The following is a 21867-nucleotide window of genomic DNA, read 5'->3' as shown; positions in this document are numbered from 1 at the left end:
ATGAGCAATTAAAAGCAAACGAAGCTTGCATTAGCTGAAAATGAAGACCAGAAGCTGCAGGTATCACAGTAGTTACAGTCTCCAGAAGCTGAACTTTACATCAAAATAACATTCATCAACCCTATTACATTCTCTTTCTTGTTATATATGGAGCTTGTTTACAAAATTGCTCTGCTGTTCTATGCATGGAGGGGTCATAATGGACCACCAACCACATTTACAGTCAGATATGGGTCTCTACTACAAACAGTGTGTTTTAATGAACAAAATCAGCCTTTTTGGTACTCTGATGTCCTTCTTGAGCAGGCAGAGTATCGTATGGGACAAAAACTCCATAACTGGTAAATGAATTCAACTGCTTGAGGCAGTACTCTCCTTCCCTGGCCGTGTTGTCTCTTGAATGAGGTTGCTGAGGATAATAAGTGCAGAGTGCTGGTGGACGATTGCCTTCATACCTTGGAAGCGCGGGAGAGGCCAAAAACACGAAGATTGCATGAAAAATGGACGATGGGCTGGGAATGAATATTAGTCATTAGATGGCTCAGACGGACGACTGAGATCTCTTGGCAAGCAACGTTGGGAGGAAACAGAAGCACAATTGAATATAAGTCGTCGAATCTGACAGATTGGACGGCTGAGATCAGATTATGCAGGCTATCGGAAGGTGTATGCGCGGGAAGATTGTAGGTCGTTGGATCTCGGGTGGGGAGATCCAACGGTCATCGGGCGATGAAGTAGCGTAAGGGTTAGTGAGCAGGAGGACGTACAAGAGAGCGGTAAGCGGTTTCCCCGCACCGCTTCAGGATGGCAGGCGGTTTCTGTATGCAACTGCGCGATCCAACAAAAATGTGACGCGTGGCTGGAGGGTCCGGTGGGAAACCGCTTTCCTTGCGAGCTATCGTACGTGCAGTTTCGTGGGGCGGGAGCTGCGAACGCCGTCAGATCGCATGGGAGATGATCGGACGGTGGAGAACTGGCAAGCAGGTTACGGGCGCATGGGACCGTCAGATCAAGTGATGTTCAATCGACGATGGAGATTAAGGCGGAGAGTTAATGCACGTGCTCTTTAAAATTGATGTGACGGGGGAAAAGAACCCGTGGGTAGCGCTTTTTTGCAAGGCACGCAGCTATATGGGTTCAACACCATAAGCACCCGAGGCTAAGCTGAAATGGGCTCCGATGAATTTTGGGGGTTTATGGAGAAATTCAGAGGAAAACAGGGGTGGTGGGAGTTATAAGGGTATAAAGCAAATGAAGGGGAAAGGATAAAATAAACTATTGCGAGCTCCTTTGCAACCAAAATCAGCACTGCCCAACCTATTTTTATCCATCAAAAGTTGAAGAACATGGCAGAGCTAACAACCACCACGTCTTCCTCTAACTCTGAAAGCCATGTTGGATTTATTTTTCTGATCTTTGAGATCCTGCTCAGTGTCAATAAGCTGCTTTGATGCCACTAATGGTGGGTTGGTTGCAGGTGTTAAGGATAATCATTCAAAACTAGAAACTATTCTTGTTCGGGTGGAACTTCTTCTCAACTTTCCTTTGGAGTATCAGTCATCAACCTCCAATTTTAGTTATTTTTCTAAAATAGCAGAACTATTTAATTTACCTGATATATGGAAAACCTTTAATTTTTCCATGGAACCAAAAGGAATTAAAACCCCAGTTCATAACCTTATCGCGTCCAAAATTTAAATTAATTCACATGCATCTTTCAACGCGATCACCGTTAAATCTGACCCGTCTAATCGAACGACTATCACGTCACCCACTCGCCAACTAGCTTGGTCGATCTCCACCATCGATCAATCCAACTTGATCTAATGGCTATCACGTAATCTCGCGTGAAATCTTGCATGATGCATAACAAGTCGAAAGCGCACGAGAAAAGTGGTTTTCCTGTGCTACATGTCAACCCCTCAGGTTAATCACGTGAATTTGCAAAATACCATTTACCACTTTGAGACCGCGCGAGATACTGCTTACACCTATGAAAACCACTCTTCTATTATGATTAACATCTGTGCTTGTTGGCACATGATGACCATTAGATCTATTGGATCTGTCGATCGGACGATTTAAATCTTCTCCTGGGTTTCTCACGAATTTTTCAGGGTTTCCTCGTTCCTCCAAGACTTAGCACTTCTGCCAAGTTTAGTCTGTCCCTAAAATATATTCTGTGATTTCGAATACATCCATGTTATTTCAATGCACAGTGAGTGAAGATTTAGATGTGACAACACAAGATTATATAAAATCTAATTTTAAAGGGCCCAAGCTAGAAATCAACAAAACTCAAAAATATTTCGAAGGAAATTTAAGATACCTTCGGGATTTGACCATTCATGCACAATATTCACAGAGATACAGAGAGATTACAAATTTTACATTCCAATCCTCCATAGGCAAAATCTAGCCAAAAATTCCATTCTACTAATTCAAAACTTACATAAATACCTGTACATACAAAAATCAGATCCTAAATCAATGGATCAAATCTGCCTAATCCTAGATAATATCTAATTTGCATGATATTCTCCTCAAGAATCTAAACTAAGCCTAAATACTTGAATTAATTACAAGATAATTCAAATCCCTGAATTTTGGCTCAAACCCTATCTAGAAAGCTTTGTAAAGTGACAGTTAAAGGATCCCACTCCTTTGCTTGTAAACATTTTTTGTATTTTTGGAATAAAATTCAAAGCCTTTTGTCTTCAAACCTCATGCTCCTGCATTAACAACCCAAATTCGATCAAGAGGATAGGATAGGGAGTATTACCCTTGATATTGAGGTTATGGGTTATGAATTGCTTTTAGATCATCTCATCTTTCTCCATGACTCCCTAGATATACTGCACCCCAAAAATTCTCATCTGTATAAGATAATAGGGGTGACAAGAGTCTAAAAACTGAACCTTTTTTTACTCCAAATGTAAAGATCGACTGACTCACAATTGTTTTCAAGCTCATAATAAGCTTTCCAACCTTCGATAATTCTTTTCTCGATACTATAATTCCAGTTGAGCTAATGAGGAAAGTCAATACAAAAATATTTATAAGAAGAAACTTGCTCAAGACAATGGTTATCGTAGACAAAACTACCATGGTGACCTTTTTGGATTTAATGATCACGACTTTAGTCTTGTCGCTATTACATGTCATACCCATCTTGGAGAAGTAGACATGAAGAGTCTCAAGCTTCTTGTTTAGGGCATCATGGCTCCTTGCAAGAAGAACGATATCATCAACATAAAGGAGAAGAATAATGATAATACCAGCGAGCTCAGTGCCTTTGCAGCCTGCAGTTTCTAGAAAATCCTCTAGTTTATCGATGTAAATACCAAAAAGGGTAGAGGAAAGGGGACAAACTTGCTTAACCCCGATATTTTATCTAATATATTTAGACCACCCTTCATTGGTCTTAAGCTTGGAAATGACAGTCTTGTAGAGGCAGATCACATCAATCCTCAATTTAGGAGGAACCATGATCTCTTCAAGCCTCTCTTAGAGCTTATCTCGGGGGACATTTTATAAATCTTTTATAAAGTCAAACAGAACAACATACAAGATCGATTTTACTATTGTGACATTCCTTTGCGATGATCCTAAGGGTGAAAAGGTGGTTGATGGTTGAGTGATGTCTCCTAAAATCAGCTTACCCTTTAACTCTTTTACCTTGGTTCTCAAGCCAAAGGCAAAGATTTTCTTAATAGAATGAACCCATAAAGCTTGGCTAGGATGTGGCTAATCCTAATGGTTTTGTAGTTAGAGGGAACACTTTTGTCCCCATTTTTGAAGATAGGCACAATAAGGCTTTGCGTCCAAAGCTTAGGGAAGCCATGCTTTATAGCCAAATTGAGAAGCTTGTGGAGATGAGGAATGAGGATAGATTTTCCCATTTTAAAGATCTCAGCTTGGTAACCTTCAATATCTTTGGCTTTCCCATTAGCAAGCTTATTAATCCCAAACTCAACGTCTTCTAGAGAAAAAATATCATCCTTAATAGGAGTGTTTAAGATGGTTCCCATGGTGTCTGGAGAGTCATACAACTTCTTAAGATAGTTATCCCAATTTTCTAGGGGGATAGAATGATTATCTTTAGTTTTACGAACAAGCACATTCCGCCAAAACTTTCTGGGTGCAACTTTAGAAAGGTGGAGAAGATACTCTTGTCTCTTATTAATGTATGACCTCTTCTTCCTCTTAATGAGAGCTTTGTATATACTTATATTCTGGAGCTTAATGCTTTCATTAGGGCCGTCTCCAATTGCTTTCCTGGCAATTTTACAGTCTTTTTCATACCAAGGATTGGAAGTTCTATTATTCTTCTTATATGAAGTATTATTAGAGAATTTGCTAATGGTGGTGGAAAGGGTAGTAGAAAAATGATAATATATTTGATCAATGTTGTTATTATTATTTAGGGAGCCTAAATTCCTTTCCAAATCCATTAAGAAAAGGTCGACATTACTTTTATTGAAGTGAGTGTGACTTTTTCTTTCATTGTTCTCCTGCATGTGGGTGGTATGCATAGCAAGATTGAGGGATAAATTTAAGGTCTATGGTTAGAGTCAGGCTTGTACCCATTAATAAGCTCAAAGTTTGTAACATGGTTGAGGACATGAATGCCGGAGATTGCATAAATCCATGACGCTACTACCCAACCCATGGAAACATGTCATTTGACCAAGAGAGGCAATTTATTAATACCGTTACAAATGATTAGGTCCCGGGAACTACAAAGTTTGAGGAGCTTGGTGCTGAATGAGTTCTCGATTATGTCTTCAGATTTTCTCTTGAATCTATTAGCTAAGTGACTATCCTCATCAAGCCACAAGGGGTCAGGGTTAGAGTTGTTACTTAAAATAATAGCTTGGTTAGTAGGAGTTTGAGCATTAAAGTCCCCAAGAAAAATGATATTGCCTTCATTCTTTACGTTGTAGATGTCTTTTTCTAAGGTATTGAAAGGACAATTCTTATCCAAGTTGTTTTTTATAAGAAGAGTTGATAGGGGTGAAATGGAAAATTGCAAGGAAGATCCTATTGATTGTAGAATTAGAGATCTTGATCCAAATGTATTGATTGAAGGGGTCAGTTTTATGAAGTCGGATGTGAGAAGAAACAATGTCCATAATATAAGAGGTTGTACTACCAAAACCCCTCCTGGAGGATTTCTTATTCTAGGTGAGAGACCCTATGTTCGTCATGCTACCAAGTTTCAACTAAAAGAATAAGATCAATATCACTCGGGATCCAACTTAACATAGGACCTTTACACCATGGAAAACTCGAATAGTTCCAAAAGCGTATCTGGATTGACGTTATTCCCTATTTATCATTCATGTTTGGGAATCTATCTCTAATATTAACTTTTCTATTCCTAATGATTGTCCATTTCCCCTCTTTTCTTGCCTCCTTGAACTTTTATACTTCTTTCCTAAGCTCAACTTGATCTTTTGGAATGAGGTCTTCATTTATAAAGATTACATCATATATTCACATTATGATGTTACATTAATAATAATAATAATGTTGTTGTTAAATATTAGTGTTATTATTTTGTTTTCAATATTATTTACATTAATATTATTATTGTTAATAATATTAACCTTATTAATAATAATAATATTATAGGAAAGATATTAATATTGTGTGTATATATATATTATAATTACTTTATTCATATTAATAATATAACCTTGGTAATATTATTTTTATTGTTATGTTTTTAATATTATTATTAATATTGATATTGTTAATAATAATAATAATAATAATAATATTGTTGTTAATTATATTTTTATAAATAATAATTATAATAATATTGTTAGTTTGTTAATATTAATTTCATTGTTTAATTAATAATAACATTAATGTATTGTGGGGTTTCTTTATGACTTTACTATGAGTGTTTTATGTCAGCATTGTTATTAATAACATTAATAATGGTTCATTATTAATATATTTATTTTATTAATATAAAAATGCTATTAATATTATTAATATCAACCAAATATATATATATATTAATTATAATATAATATAATATAATATGTAGCATAATCAATATTATTAATATAATATTTTTATTAGTATCATATTATTTTACAATATTATTATTAAAAGTAATTTCAATAATATAATTAAATATTAAAAATATTTATTAACACAAATATACATTTCCTTTCCAATTCATTAATATAATATAATTTATTAGTTTTTGGATAAACTTTTCCTTTCCAATTCATTAATATAATATAATTTATTAGTTTTTGGATAAACTAATCTATTAGTTTTGATTAAAAAAGTCAATTAACTACATAGCCACTCGAATAATTAACACTTCTATCTTTGAATGCAGATAAAATTTCAAAATATTTAATAATACCAAGGCAAAATGTTAGCTATTCTTGGCAATACCGGAAGTGCTGCATTACTTTCGAATGTAAGGTATCATGTCTCTTACATTCGAGAGGAGAGATCCCTATGGAAATTCCCATATGTTAAAAATTAAACACTGCAATAAAATTCATCATCAGCTTATTTCTTATTGGTTTCCTTGAAACCCTCGGAAATCTACATGTTATTGCTTGAGAGATCCAAGATGATCCAATTCTTAAACATAATATTGTGATATTAGTGGTACTATAAATCTCACCTATGTGTTTTGGATGATCTCTTGTGCATGTATTTGAAGTTCAATTGTTATTGGCAGTTATTCAATAAGCTTTTCTACTCCGTTTGGTACTAATGGCTACATAGTATCTATTTTAAGCGTTATTTTATATATATATATATATATATGAAACGTGATTTAGAGCCTTTTCATGCCTGAATTCTTTTCAATTATGAGCCCATCTCTCTAGGTGAGAGATTGGTTTGAATGCCTGAGATTCATATCTATGTTCATCTTTTCCCTTGGCCTCCATCCTTCGTACCTGCCCCATCGGTCCCTAAACCCCCTTTGGACCTGAGGAAGCATTATGGAAATTGCATATATGGTCCACAGTAACAAATTCGTAATGTATTCCAATCAACAATGAAATTTAATTTCATTTAAATATTTTATTTTATTTAATGGAAAAATTATATATAAATTTAATAGTTAAGAGTATGTGTTTCTTTTAAAAAGTTATAGGTTCAAAAGAAAAGATTGAATATGTATATTTTTGTAATTTTAGTAGTCAAATCACCATGTAGAAATAGGTCTTTTTCCTACAAACAACAAATCTCATACACCAATTTGATATCTGACTTAACTATAATTTTAAAATTAAATAATAATAATAATAAAATATAAATAGAAAAATATATAATATACTTAAGTTCCGACAGATCAACAACGGCTTCCATCTCATTCTTCTTCAAAAATTGGGATTAATATGCTATAGAATGAGAATACTGAATCGATAATTCCATTAAAAGTTCAAATTATTCACTTAACCGTGTGATAATGATCTGTGTGCTGGACTCAGTACTAATTTCATGTATTAATTTTCCCTGGGTTTCGTGAGGGAGGAGATTAACCAGAGCATGGAGCCACGTGACCATTTATACTAAAAGGGTAAACCATAAATATCTCCATTTTGATTGTGATCGGTTTCATAGTAGGTGCCAAAATCTTCTAGTAGCTAGAGCATGAAAACTAAAACCAGGGCGCTCACCATGGTCACCACTTTTTGAGTTGCAAGGTACATGGATTTCAACATGTCTTAGGCCGGTATCAATTTAATCTACATTGAAGTGCAAGTTCTTTAATATTCTTTTTCCAGTGATGTAAAGATATAGTATTTTTCGATTTGTTTGTCTTTGAGAACTAAACCCAATAGTATTTGCATTTGCCAATGGAGGGCCACTGAGTTTAGAAATTATTCTTTCTTGCTTTTAGTGTGACTAGGATTTGGGACCCAACTGCCCAAATCTTCAAGCAATTCTAAGTCAGACATCAATTTCCTTTCTTCTCCCACTTTCACCTCTAATTTTCTTAGACGTTGAAATAGATGCTATCGATTCATGGCAAACAATCTCATGCTCCTGTAACTAGACTGTTAGTTCAAGGCATACATCACACACAACATATTTATACTCAGAAACTTAGATGGCAATAGCAAAGAATAATTTTAGAGACAGACAAATGGAGAAACAAGAAGATTACTTAATCAGAAACAACGAAATAGATAAAACAATCACTGGAGAACAAAAATCACTTTGCATTACGTAACAGGCCTGGACCTTGGCTTGCTTTCCTTGGCCAGAGAAATTACAAATTTATAGAGGCTGAAGAAGGATCTAGAATCCTGCATGATGGCAGTGTAGAAGGATCTGAAATCCTGCATGTAATTTAGATGGAGATCTAGAAACTAATGGCGGTGTAGAAGGATCTAGAATCCTGCATGGATTTGGCTTCACACTTAACATTCTCCCACTTGAAGCAAAATAAGAGTCATGAATCAAGTCACACCGAGTCCTACCATGCCTCTAAATAACTCATGTTTATTTCGTGGTAGAATCTTAGTGAGCATATCAGCAGGGTTCCTATCTGTATGGATATTTTCCAAGGATAATTGTTCTTCCTCCAACACATGTTGGATCCAATGGTACCTTAAGTCAATGTGCTTGGTTTTTGAATGAAATGTTGGGTTTTTCGCCAAGTGAATGGCACTCTGACTATCACAATATAACACATACTTGTCCTGCTTTATTCCTATCTCTCTTAGGAATCATTGCATCCACAACATCTCTTTACAAGCTTCTGTTGTGGCTATGTACTCTGCTTTTGTTGTAGAGAGGGCTACTATTTTTTGTAGCCTTGACACCCAAGATATTGTTGCACCTGCAAATGTATACAAATAACCTGTAGTGGACTTTCTGGTGTCCATATCTCCAGCCATATCCGCATCTGTAAATCCTTCAAGCACAGTCTCATCATGACCAAAACATAAACAATAATGACTAGTACCCTTAAGATACCTCAAAATCCATTTTACTTCTTGCCAATGTTTTTTGCCTGGATTGGCAAGGTACCTACTCGCTACTCCCACTGAATATGCAATGTCTGGTTGTGTAAATACCATGGCATACATCAAGCTGCCAATTGCTGAAGCATAAGGAATCTTGCTCATCTCTTCTTTCTCCTTGTCATCGTTAGGACATAATTCAGTACTCAGCTTGAAGTGGGCTGCAAGGGGTGTCCCAACTGGCTTGACATCCTTCATATTAAACCTGTCAAGCACCTTCTTGATATATTTTTCTTGTGATAGCCTGTTGAAGCCCCGAAAATCGGGTCGACAACAAGGGGGATACCCACCCGGTCCGGACCTTGGTTGGAAGCTCCTTATCCGTTTGGTATAGCGGGTCCAACTGGGGATAATGGGACCAGTTTCCCAATCTAAGGGTGTATGTGTGTGTGTACAGAGTTGGATGTTGCTGATCTAAGAATACTTAAAGCTAATTTAATTCAAACTTTTAAACTAACTCTATGCTATTGTAATCTAATGAGAAACAACACATCTAATCTACGCTAACCCGGGGTGTATTTCTTCTACTATGCGATCTAAAGAGATTTCAAACAATAATTGGTAATAAAGATCATTCAGCTATCATAAGAATAGAAATCAATTAAGATAAACCACTTTGCATAAAAAGTTAGGCAAAACAGTTGTGAACAGCATATCGCATAATAAGTTATTCATATATCAGACAGAAATAAATGGCTCCACCGTATAGAAGTGCCAAATGGTAACTCATACATTCATGCAGTAATATATAAACAACTGAAAACTGTATATAAATTTAAGATTATAAGCAGAAATGGCCAAGAGATAAAAGTACCATTTATGACTAATCCTACTCATAAGCTTCAAGCAAAAACGATTTATCTCTACTTTTATTAACATCTACTAAGAGTACAAAAGTGCAACATCAGTAGCAGACATCAAATGCAAACATTAATAAATCTCGATCCATCCATTCATCAAAACCTCCCCTGAGGGTGCAGAAGTGCATGTTTTGAGGACAAGTTTTTGACAAATTTTTGGACCCTTCTCCAAATGCATGAGAAGGGTTAAAATACTACTTCCTAATTCTAATAATAGTGTATTTACAAAATTTAGGATGCGGTTTTCAAATGAACGTCCTTTTTCTAATCTAATTTTAAAGAAAAAACAACATTATAAAATAAGGCTACTTCTGAATTTGGTCTTTAAAGCTGCAAGTGTTCATCATGGGCTTGAGGAGAGTCGGCTGGCTGACTTTTGCGCTGAGCTGGGCTACGAAAACAGAATCTATGAGAGCTGGCACTACTTTTTCAGCCGCGTTTATGATGCATTTCACAGTCATCCATTGACTATGCGGCTTGACCAAGTATGCCCAGTAACACTCCCAATTTAACATGTTTAATGCCTGGATCGCTTTTCCCTTTTCCTGCACCTTCTGCTTCCAGTCGTAGTTTATTTTTCTTTCCCATTTCTTCCTGCGTTTGGCTTTGAATCATCTTTAGTTCTTCGTTCCTGTAGCTTACAAGTGAAATGGAAATGACTGATCAAGAAAGGTGATGGGAGAGTTTTAAATGCAACAGATATATCAAATATGCCACCTTACGTGAAGTAATTCTTTACAAAAGCACGCGTCTTCATTTCATTTAATAGCTGGCAAGTAATTCCTTTACTTTCATTAAAAGCGCATGATCTTGAGTCAGATTATGGTAAGTGGCTTTTCTTTGAATAGCGTGCCCGAAGGATTCGTGATGAAGTGATTTATGATTTTCTTACGTAACATCGCAGATCGCGCCATCGCACCATCGCAGATCGCGCAAACATACAAATATAATATCGCAGCGATCGCAACATCGCAGGTCGCAGAAGTTCAATGTTTGCCGAATCTTGTCAGCTCGTTTCTGCGATATGCGATCTTGCGATCGGTGTTATCACAGATCGGTAAATCTTGAAGTTTTTTCCTTATGAGTATTACTTTATTGCGATGCGATATTATGCTTAACACGAGAGTCTTGCACATACCGATATTATAGAGAAATGGAAGCATTTCCTATCCTTTTTTGCAACGCGGCTTTAAAGATATTTCCCTTATCATAGACTTAGGTTAAAAAAATATTCAAAAGACCTTTCTAAGCTTAGGATGGTAACCTTATTTTGAAGAAAGGAAACTCTTGCTTTTTTTCTAAAATTTAACTAAGGGTCCCCATTCATTTAGTATTTTGGACAACACTTAAATGAACAAGGCGGGGGTGTTGCTGGCCACAACACAGCCACAACCTTTTGTTTTTCCTGTCACGCATAATCCGCATGCCCAATATCTGTTGTGTTGGTCCCAAATCCTTCATTGCAAATTTGCTACCCAAATCTTTCTTCAATCTATTGGTCTTATTCTTATCATGCACAACAATCAACATGTCATCCACATATAACAATAATATGATATACTTTCCTTGATCATACCTTTTGATATAGATACAATGGTCAACTTCCAACCTCTGAAAACCATGTTCCAACATGAATGAAGCAAATTTATTGTACCATCGTCGAGGTGCCTGTCTCAACCCATAGAGATTCTTCTTCAACCTATAAACAAGGCCTTCTTTGCCTTTTTCTATTAAGCCTTCTGGCTGCTCCATATAAATTTCTTCCTCCAATTCACCATGAAGGAAAGCAGTTTTTGTAGGAATTTACAGGGTAAGTTCCTTAGACAGAACACCAAAGGACACCGCTCACAAACAGATCACAGATCAATACACCAGTATTTTGACGTGGTTAAAACCCTCAAAGAGGGAAATAGTCCACGGCCTGAGCCAACGCGGCCACTTCAGGAAATTTATTAATAAAAGAATGAAAATTTACGTATGCTTCTCTCATAGACGGATTACCCTACAAATGACCCTCCATGCGCTTTAAATAGAAATCATGGACCAATCGGGTGTTAAGCCACGGATCAAGTGTTGGTAATACCAAGGAGAGAATGAACCGTCAGATCACTACATATTGTGACCGTCGGATTGTAAGTTACAAAATGTACATAGTAAAGAAACACACTTTACCTAACTCTATACCTAACTCTATACTAGACCAAGTTGTACTTAACTATTTCCTATGTGTCGGAATATCCTAATAGTTTTTACATCTAACTGTTGACATTCTAAGTCTAAAGTAGCAACTAGACCAAGAATGACTATAATGGATGACATTTTAACAACAAGTGAGAAAATTTCAATGAAGTCAATACCTTCTTTTTGGGCAATACCTTTCACCACCAGCGTTGCTTTATACCTCTCCTTCTTTTCATCACCTTCATGCTTAATCCTGTAAACCCATTTGTTTTATAGAACTTTTATACCTTTTGGGAGGTTTACCAACTCCCAAGTTTTATTTTGCAGCGAATAGTTCATTTCTTCTTCCATTGCTTTCTTCCATTCTTCACTGTGCTCAACTTTACAGGCTTCTTGAAAACAATTAGGCTCACCTTCATCAGTTAACAAAACATTGTTTGAAGGAGGATACCTTTGTGAAGGCATATGAGGTCTAGAGGATCTGCGAACCAACTGTGGTGGTGCATTATCAGTTTGAATCTCCTGTAAAGGTTCCTGCAAGATTCCTTCTTCTTGTTGTTCATCATTTTCCACTTGTTGTTCTTCATGCTCCTGAATTTGTTGTTCATTTTCTTGTATTGGTGGTATGTTTTCTTGCCGCTCTTCAAACCTATCAATAACCTTCTTGACCTCCAACTCACCTACAATTCTCTTGAACATTTCTAACTCATTAAATATAATATCCCTGCTTCTAATAATTTTATGTTTGACTGGATCCCATAGATGATAACCAAAATCTTCATCCGCATATCCCAAAAAAATGCATTTCATAGATTTATCATCTAGCTTAGTTCTATTTTCTTTGGGAATATGTACGAATGCTTCACATCCAAAGATTTTCAAGTGAGAATAATTCAAATTCTTACCAGTCCAAACTTCTTCAGGGATATCGCCATCCAAGGCTGTAGTTGGAGATCTATTTATGAGTTAGCAAGCGGTCCTGATTGCTTCAACCCAAAAATTATTCTCCAAACCAGAATTGGACAACATACTTCGTACCTTTTCCATAATGGTGTGATTCATCCTTTCTGTGACACCATTTTGTTGAGGAGTACCAAGCACAGTCTTTTCATGCTTTATGCCAAACCCGTTACAATATTCCTTAAATGCATTTGAGAAATATTCTCCACCATTATCTGTTCTTAAACACTTCAGCAATTTGTTAGTCTCTCTTTCAACAACAACATGAAATGTTTGAAATATTCCAAACACTTCACTTTTACTTTTCATAGGATATGCCCAACCTTCCTGGATGCATAATCTATAAATGTTACAAAATATGATGCTCCTCCTAATGATTTGATGTTAACAGACCCAAACACATCTGAGTGTACCAATTATAACACATTTTTCTTTCTGTCATGGCCACCTCTAAGGAATGAAACCCTTCTTTGTCTACCATATATACAATTCTCACAAGGATCAAGATTGTAGGATTTCAAACCTGGCAATAAATTTTTACCAACAAGGATTTTTAATCCCTTCTCACTTATGTGACCCAAATGCTTATGCCACAGATCTACTGAATTTCCTTCTTTTGTGACAACAACCAAATCTGATTTTCCTATCAGTGTCTTCAATGTGTATAATGTTCATGTCTTGGGTCCTTTGGCCACGACCAATGCACCTTTGCTAATTTTCTAGCCTCTTTTTCCAAAGCTTGTCGAATAGCCTTCATCATCCAGTCGTCCCAGAGAGATTAAACTCATGCGCATTTCTGGTACATGCCTGACCTGTTTCAACAATACATCTTGTCCATCTTTCATCTTGATCTGGACATCTCCCACTCCAACAATATTGCAAAAATGATTATTCCCCAAATGCACTCTACCATAATCACCAGGATTATATGAAACAAAACTATCTTTGCATGGGGTTACATGGTGAGATGCCCCAGAGTCAAGGATCCAATCAAAACTACTGCTATATGTATATACAATTGCATCCTCTACTGAAACATTAAACAACACATCACCATCTGTGGCTACAATAGTAGTCTCACCTTCATTTGTACTGGATGACTTGTGATTTGTATCAGATGGTCTCTGATCCTTTTGTCCTTTCTTCCAAAATCGACATTCTTTCTTCATGTGCTCGGGTTTGCCAGAATGAAAGCAGATGATCCTTCCTCTCCTTGATTTTGATCAGCCTCTTGATCTTGATCACCCTTGCTGGCCTCGATCCATTCTCCTAGCACGATCAACTAGAGTTAGAGCTTCTCCTCCCTAGTTTTCCGCAATTGACTTGCGTCACAGTTCCTCATTCATTAAACTACTGCTGACATCATCAAACTTCAAGGTCCCTACAGTTGTTGAAGTGCTCATAGCTACAATTAAATTTTCCCAGCTGTCTGGCATAGAACACATTAGCAAAATAGCTCTAATTTCATTATATAAAATGATTTTAACAGAGACAAGCTGATTAGTAATAATATTAAATGCATTCAAGTGCTCGGCAACTGAAGCACCCTCTTTCATTTTGAGATTATAAAGCTTCTTCATCAAGAATACTTTGTTTGATGCCGTGTTCTTCTCATATAAATCATGGAGCTTCTTTCATAATCCTTAAGCGATCTTTTCTTCGGACACATTGAAATACACATTCTTTGCTAGATATTGGCGGATTGTTGCAATCGCCTTTCTATCTAGCTTATTCCATTCTTCATTTGTCATCGATGAGTGTTTCTTTGTTGTGCCCTCAATCGGCAAATACTGATCCTTCAAAATCAATATATCCTCCATCTATGATTTCCATAGGGAAAAATAAGCCCCGCTCAACTTCTCCATATCCGTAACTGCTGTTTCCATTTTCAATATATTGATGCCCAAAAACAAAAACTGCACTTAAAAATAAAAATTTAATTATTACTCTTTAAAATTTAGTAATAATGATCTTCCTCCTTTTAAAATACCTTTTTCAAATTTCTTGCTCCCTTTTAAAATAATTTTTTCAAAATTCCAACATATAATTATATAAATATAAAAACATATATAATGTTTTAACCTTTTCACATTTCACACATACATATGTTGGTTTGTATATGTGCAAGCTTGATGAAAATAATTATGAACTCCACGTAAATCACTTAAGCACTCCACGTTTTAGGCTTCATGGCAGGATTCACCATATGCCCTCAGTTTTTTTATTTCTTGCAACAACTGTCTTAATGTTCCTCAGCTATTTCCTAAACAGATCCTTCAACAGCTCCAAAGGTAACATCCAACATTTTAATGAACGCTGCCAGAGTAAGGCGATGGCACTAAGCGGCTTGCACAATGGATATTCGACCCTAGCTCTGATGCCATGGTTAGTTCAGAGCATACATCACACACAACAGATTTATATTCAAAAACTTAGACAGCAATAGGAAAGAATAATTTCAGAGATAGACAAATGGAAAAACAACAAGATTACTCAATCAGAAACAACGGAAGAGATAAAATAATCACTGGAGAACAGAAATCACTTTACATTACATAACAGGCCTGGACCTTGACTTGCTTTCCTTGGCCAGAGAAATTACAAATTTAGAGAGGCTGAAGAAGGATCTAGAACCCTGCATGATGGCGGTGTAGAAGGATCTGGAATCTGCATGTGATTTAGATGGAGATCTAGAAACTAATAGCGGTGTAGAAGGATCTAGAACCCTGGATGGATTTGGCTTCACACTTAACACAGACGGATCAACATTTCCACCACCCTTTTTGCTTCTTTGAGATTGCTTTAAAGGCATGCCAAAGTCTTTGAGAATTTGACTAGAATCTTTATAAAAATTACCAGTACCAGCAAAAAGACAAACCCATATTAATATTAAAAAACCATCACAATAACCCCAAATGAAATGACTATACTCAAAAAGCAAAAAACCAGCACAAAAGGGACAAATTCTCAAAAACATGCTTTATATCGTCCACTATAAATAAATAAACCGAGTTATCTCATCTGTTTTTGCTAGCAGAACATCACTTCCTTACGCCTCCTCCATTCCGGTCCTCCACGGGTCACGGGAGCGGCCCAGATTTTGTTGGGTATTTTATTCAACTTGCATGCTTCGCTGGCAGCACGGGGTTTTAATTGACTCCCGCATCTTCTCTCCAGAATTATCGAAACGGAAAGAGAGTGCAAAATCTCTAAACAAAGCTGCACAAAATCTGGAACATCTCCGCACTGTATGTGAAAGTGTCGTGCTTTGGTTTGAAACTATTATTGTGGTTTGGGCAATCAGTTGGTATTTTATTTTATTTTTCTGTCACTATTACATGAAATGAAATGAAATTTATTAGTTTTTTATTTTGATAATTTTTTTATTCAATATGATATGAGTTGGCTTAATTTTCTAATAATCTCTTAGTTGAAAAGAGAATGCCAAAAAAGAGATGTTAATATATTTCAGTAACTTTAATTTTCTTTGATGCTTTTGAACGCATCACATTCTAGTTCTTGATTGCAGTGTATTACAAGTATTTATAAACCTCTGATAAGCTGGTTTTATGGGATATCATTTGTTTGTTTTTATAAGCTGCTAATTGGGAAAAAGAGTTTGAAGTACAAGTATATTATTTTCTGGTTTTATGGATTATTATTTGAATAGACTATCTTGTTTTATTGAGGATAGGGTGTTCAATTTTTTTTTCCTTGTTTATCAAATTCTAGAAAAGATTTTGACATTGTCGAGTAATTTTTAGAATAAATTAAAAAGCTAAAAATTTCTTATGACCTCAGAATTGTTGTTGTAAGTCTATATGAAAATGCTATTGTTAATTTAGGAAAATTGAGAGATAATTTTAATATAGAAGTGAAGTAAGATTATCTCTTATTTTGGTACTCACACATTTATATTGATAAATTAGAATATTGGTTTATAATTATCATCTTTCTTATTATTATGTTTATGATATTATTTTTATGTCATAGAATCTCTACCACTTAATAATTATCTATAACATTAATGGTTTGACTGTGAATACAAAAAAATATAAAGATTAAGATAAATTTTACCTATAATATATATATAAAAGCTATACATATTTAAGTGATCCAATTACAAATAATCAAATGAAAAATATTACTTTTATTTAATAGAGAATATTATTTTCATTTTTCGTATAAACATTAGAAGAAATAAATTTATTTAATGCTTTATTTTTCTTGTGAATACCTTATCTAGATCATTGTAAAAATAAAATTTATTTCAACAAAAATTAATAAATGAAAAATAACATATTTTTATAAATAATACTCAACGTGAATGGGTATATATATTTACAGGCTGTATAAATTTAGAGTGACATCGCACATGATTGGGATTTCAGTCTAAACTACTAACTAGTCTACTCTAATGCATACTCTTACCAAGTGGTTGAAGCGATCAAGTCAAGACTAATCATCAAATGGTAGTAGATCTATACTAAAACACAAAGTCATCTTGCAAATTCCATGAAGCATCACAGTCTTCTTGGCATGGGCAACAAATGCACTCACAACTCATGGCACCGCATAACTGACTCTCAATCACACATTGCAGACTAAAACTAAACACACACAGTTTTATTGCTATCTATGACGATGGAAGGCCCAGCGAAGAAGCTGAAAGGCTTCTTTTCTTCAAGGAACTCGGAGCATTTGGGGAGACATGGTAGCAGCTGGTGCACATGATATGGATCTCTGCTGCTGCTGCTGCTGCTGGAGTACTGCATTATTTGAAGAAACATTGGATTGGCAGTTGAGAGGGCAAGCAGATCCCAAGAACACAACTGGTAAATTCTCGCAATTGCAGATCTCAATCATGAAGCCATCTGGGTCATGGAAGAAGAGTTGATCAACGTAAACTCCTCCTTCCTCCACGGTGCGTTTTATAAATTTGATATTCATCTCAACAAGCTTGCTCTCTACTACCTGCATACTCTCACACTGACAATAAACAAATATCAGATAGGCAATATTTCTTTTTTCTTGGGCGTGAAGTGTCTCAGAAGCACCATTTCTTACATTACTTTTAAGTCGGTTTTATTTGAAGGTTGTTATAAACCCAGAAATATATATTGAGGCACAATAGCCATCATAGAGGTTTCGAGATGAATTATTTCCTTCCCAATGTTAATCTATTGCATAGATGAATCATTTCCTTCCCAATGTTAATCTATTGCAAGTGAATGTCAGTGATCAGACAAAACATTTAAATAGTATGATATGCAATTCTATATCTTACAGGAGAGAGTTAAATGGCATGTATCGGACTCTTGCTTTGATTTTGATTTTTGTCTTTTGCCTTGTGAATCATTAATTTGGGTTATTACTCTGATTTTGATTTTGCCTTTGGCGTTGGGAATAAGCCATTTGAGTTCTTATAGACTGTGAAAATGAAAATTTATAATGGAATAAGATATATATTTTTACATATTTATTGAATTTAATGCGCAGAGTTACTATTTTTTAGAATTTTGATGAATTAACTTTAAATTTCTGAAATATGGTAAAATATATAATAATTTTAAATTTCTTACCTATTCTAAAATTTACAATAAAGATGAGCTGACTTTACATATAAATTTAAATAAATTGCAATTTTGGAATATTTCAGAAATCTGATAGAGCTTTCAACCTTCTGCACTTGTTAACTTAAATATCCAGTTATTAACTTACTTTTACAATAACCTACATCTACCCTGTAAAGTTTTATACAACCAGCAAATTTAGAATAAAACCAAACCCATTCAGAAAGCACTGTTCACCTAGGGATTGTTGTCCAATACATTTAAGAAAAGCGAACACTCTTTAACAGCAGCTGCCAAAACTATTTTCCTATCGAAAAGTGGTTTGCTATGTGAAGACAACACCAGACTTCACAGGATCTGATCTCTTTGTGAAGTGAAAATATCGTTTTGTTTTCTGTGGAGTGAAACTATCGTTTTGTAAACATGTCTGAAAGGACATGTGAGTATCCATGGGATTAATATTCTGTAAACATACCTGAAAGGACATGTGATTATCCATGGGATTAATATTCTATAAACATACCTGAAAGGACATGTGATTATCCATGGGGTTTATCTCCTGTTTCTTGGGCATTCCCTCTGGATTAGGACTCTGCAGCAAGTGTATTCCCATTCCATAGCTGAAGAGCCTACAGGAAAAACAAGAGTAAAATCAACAAAATTTGCCAAAGCAATTATTGACACACCCCATTTCCCCGTGTAGATCCTGGCATCTTACCATGCTTGTGTGTATTTGTTTATCCACTTACCATGCTCCATCGAAGTTAAATGATCCGGGCCTCTTAATAGGAAAGAAACCGAGAACATTTTCATAAAAGTCCATAGAATCCTCAACAGATCGGCATACCAGGGATATATGGTTCACAGACACAAGGGGCAGTGGCCCGGCAGCTCCCTTGGGCGAGGTGCTCTTTGCAGCATTTCCCGCCATCTTTTCTTTTATGGTCCAAGGAGTTTTGCCAGTGACAGAAGCTCTGGATCTCTGGAGTGCCCGCGTATTGAACTCGGGAGGATTGATTCCCTGAGTGATCTTTGATCTAACAGAAAATTTAGACCAAGGCGAAGAGAAGAAGCAGACAATATTTGAAGCCTAGCGTCCACAAAACACGTTTTTATGGGCATCCACTGAAAACCCAACTGTATTTTTTTTGGGGGAAAAACTTTTGGGTCACTGTCAGACAGCAGCAACGCACTCACCATGGACGATTTGATAGCACGACACTCTCCTTACCGGCCACTGGCGGCCATTTTGGGTGGGGCTTTGAAAAATATTGATACGACCTTCAGTCTGCATCTCGAGTAACTGGCGGCCATTTTGGGTGGGGACTTTGATAAATATTGATACGACCTTCAGTCTGCATCTCGAGTATTATGGGCCTGAAATTTGAAAGAGATTTACAGATCTTATGACTGCTGGGTTGACCACGAGATTTTCGTGAAATAAATAAACCCTGTTATATCCTCTGTTTTTCGGCAGAAAAAAAATATGGTGTGAGAAATTGTTAAACAAATTTCAGCAGATAAAACCTAGACAGACTTCATTAAAAATGAGAAGTTGCATATCTGTTACAGTCTGATGTTGCCCCGGAGTAGAAAGGTAATAGAGAGAACAGAAAACTAGAGTTGCAAAGATTAAGCAATAAAATAAATTAATATATGATAAAAATAGTAATGTTTGTATTAATGAAAATAAAATTCACTGGTTGTTTTACGAAAGAGAGTTTGAATCAGAGTCTGGCTCTGCAGAATGCTTTACATTGTTGGGTAACATTACACATTAAATAGAATACATGGTTTTAGGAAAGTTAGAACAGCATACTAAAAAATAGAAACTAATTCCTATCCTAAGGTTACGTGAACCTACTCTACCTATTCTAGGATATTCTCCATTATGTGCAACAATATAAGCAAAGCAAATTTTATTTAGTAAAATGGTCAAATTTACAATAAGATGTGTAATTTTTTTCCTCGAGTTAAAGTTGACCCATATTTTTTATATACATTGTTAATTAGATAAGTGTATACATTGGTAAGGCATTATGAGTGTTGCAATAGTTTTTTTGTTATATTTATAAAACTGGCTATATCAACCACAATAATATTTTTAATGTGGTTGTACTAGTTAATAATTAAAAACAACCTAAATTCATTCTAATTCTAGATCTATTAACTCTTACACATTAAATTTCTTGAAGTGCAAACTTTGAATCCTTAAGTAAAAAATGAAATTTGTTGAAATTGCATAATCTTGTTTCCATCTTTATAGCATTAGTAATTTCTTTTAATATTGAAATTAGAAAATTTGAAAAGTTTTACTCGCTAAGGTTTGTTATTTGAATTTTGGAGTGAAAATTGGAATTTGTTGAAATTGTATAGAGTTGTTTCCATTTTTACGGGCTAAGGTCTGCTATTTGAATTTTGGAGTGAAAGTTGGAATTTGTTGAAATTGTATAAAGCTGTTTTCATTTTTATGGCCGTTAGAATTTCTTTATAATATTGAAATTAGAAAATTTGTAAGATTGTATAAGGTTTGTTATTTGAATTTTTGAGTGAAAATTGGAATTTGTAGAAATTGTATAGTGGTTAGTTATTTGAATTTTTGAGTGAAAATTGAAATTTATAGAAATTGTATAAGATTTGTTATTTGAATTTTTGAGTGAAAATTGGAATTTGTAGAAATTGTATGAAGTTATTTCTATCTCTATCTTTATAACATTTAAAAAATTCTTTATAAGATTAAAATTAGAAAATTTGTGAACTAGGCTCAAATTTTTAGATTCCAAAGTATTATTAAAATCTATAATTAAATAACATTAAAAATTCATTTTCATTATCCAATTCCATCTGATGAGTAAAATCTGTCTAGCAATTAAAAACTATTGATCAAGAGTAATCTGTTCCATTAAATATACATAAACCTAAACCTTTGTTCGGCCGAATAGAGATGTTTCAACGTAAATATAATACAGAACAAATTGCTCTATAATGTAAAAATTTGAATATTTTTGCTTGAATGCATGCCCCATAAACAACAAAGAGATAAAAGCTTTTGTTATGGAAAAGTTCCACAAACGTACTTGAGAGAAGGAGCTAGGAAGAAAGAAAAATTACTATATTGAAGTGTTTAATCCTACTCATAATCATCAACCAAAAGCATACATAGAGGCAAATATTTCTTGGAGAGTCAAAGTTCTTATTGCTCAGTAAGGACTAATTCTCATCAACTCCGTCGTGAAACAGGGCGCTGGAAAATGCCAAAGGAAGTGTGGGAGG

General features: G+C 35.1%; 1 protein-coding gene across 1 annotated transcript; it reads right to left on the bottom strand.

Annotated features, from left to right (window-relative positions):
• Positions 1 to 17339: 17339 nt before the first annotated feature.
• On the bottom strand, positions 17340 to 19967 carry LOC149162973 (glyoxylase I 4-like). The gene is made up of 3 exons (XM_089435861.1): positions 19344 to 19967; positions 19118 to 19223; positions 17340 to 18010 (listed from the first exon to the last, which is right to left on the bottom strand). The coding sequence occupies exons 1-3, from the start codon at positions 19523 to 19525 to the stop codon at positions 17705 to 17707; spliced, it is 594 nt and encodes a 197-aa protein (XP_089291987.1). The 5' UTR covers positions 19526 to 19967; the 3' UTR covers positions 17340 to 17704.
• Between the last annotated feature and the right edge of the window lie 1900 nt (positions 19968 to 21867).

Source organism: Pinus tabuliformis, chromosome 5_2 (assembly GCF_031772625.1).
Source record: "Pinus tabuliformis cultivar Carrire ecotype Pingquan chromosome 5_2, CPIR1, whole genome shotgun sequence".
NCBI classification, from domain to species: Eukaryota; Viridiplantae; Streptophyta; class Pinopsida; order Pinales; family Pinaceae; genus Pinus; species Pinus tabuliformis.
The sequence above is the reverse complement of the archived record's forward strand: the minus strand, read 5'-3'. Positions and strand labels throughout refer to the sequence as shown.

What these genes read in the sequence shown, in the direction of transcription:
- LOC149162973 (XM_089435861.1), bottom strand. Translation starts at nt 19,525, where the DNA reads ATGGCGGGAAATGCTGCAAAGAGCACCTCGCCCAAGGGAGCTGCCGGG. An exon ending in TTTAACTTCGATGGAGCATG is followed by an intron (nt 19,224 to 19,343) that starts GTAAGTGGATAA and finishes TTTTTCCTGTAG; the next exon opens with GCTCTTCAGCTATGGAATGG. An exon ending in ATAATCACATGTCCTTTCAG is followed by an intron (nt 18,011 to 19,117) that starts GTATGTTTATAG and finishes GTTTATTGTCAG; the next exon opens with TGTGAGAGTATGCAGGTAGT.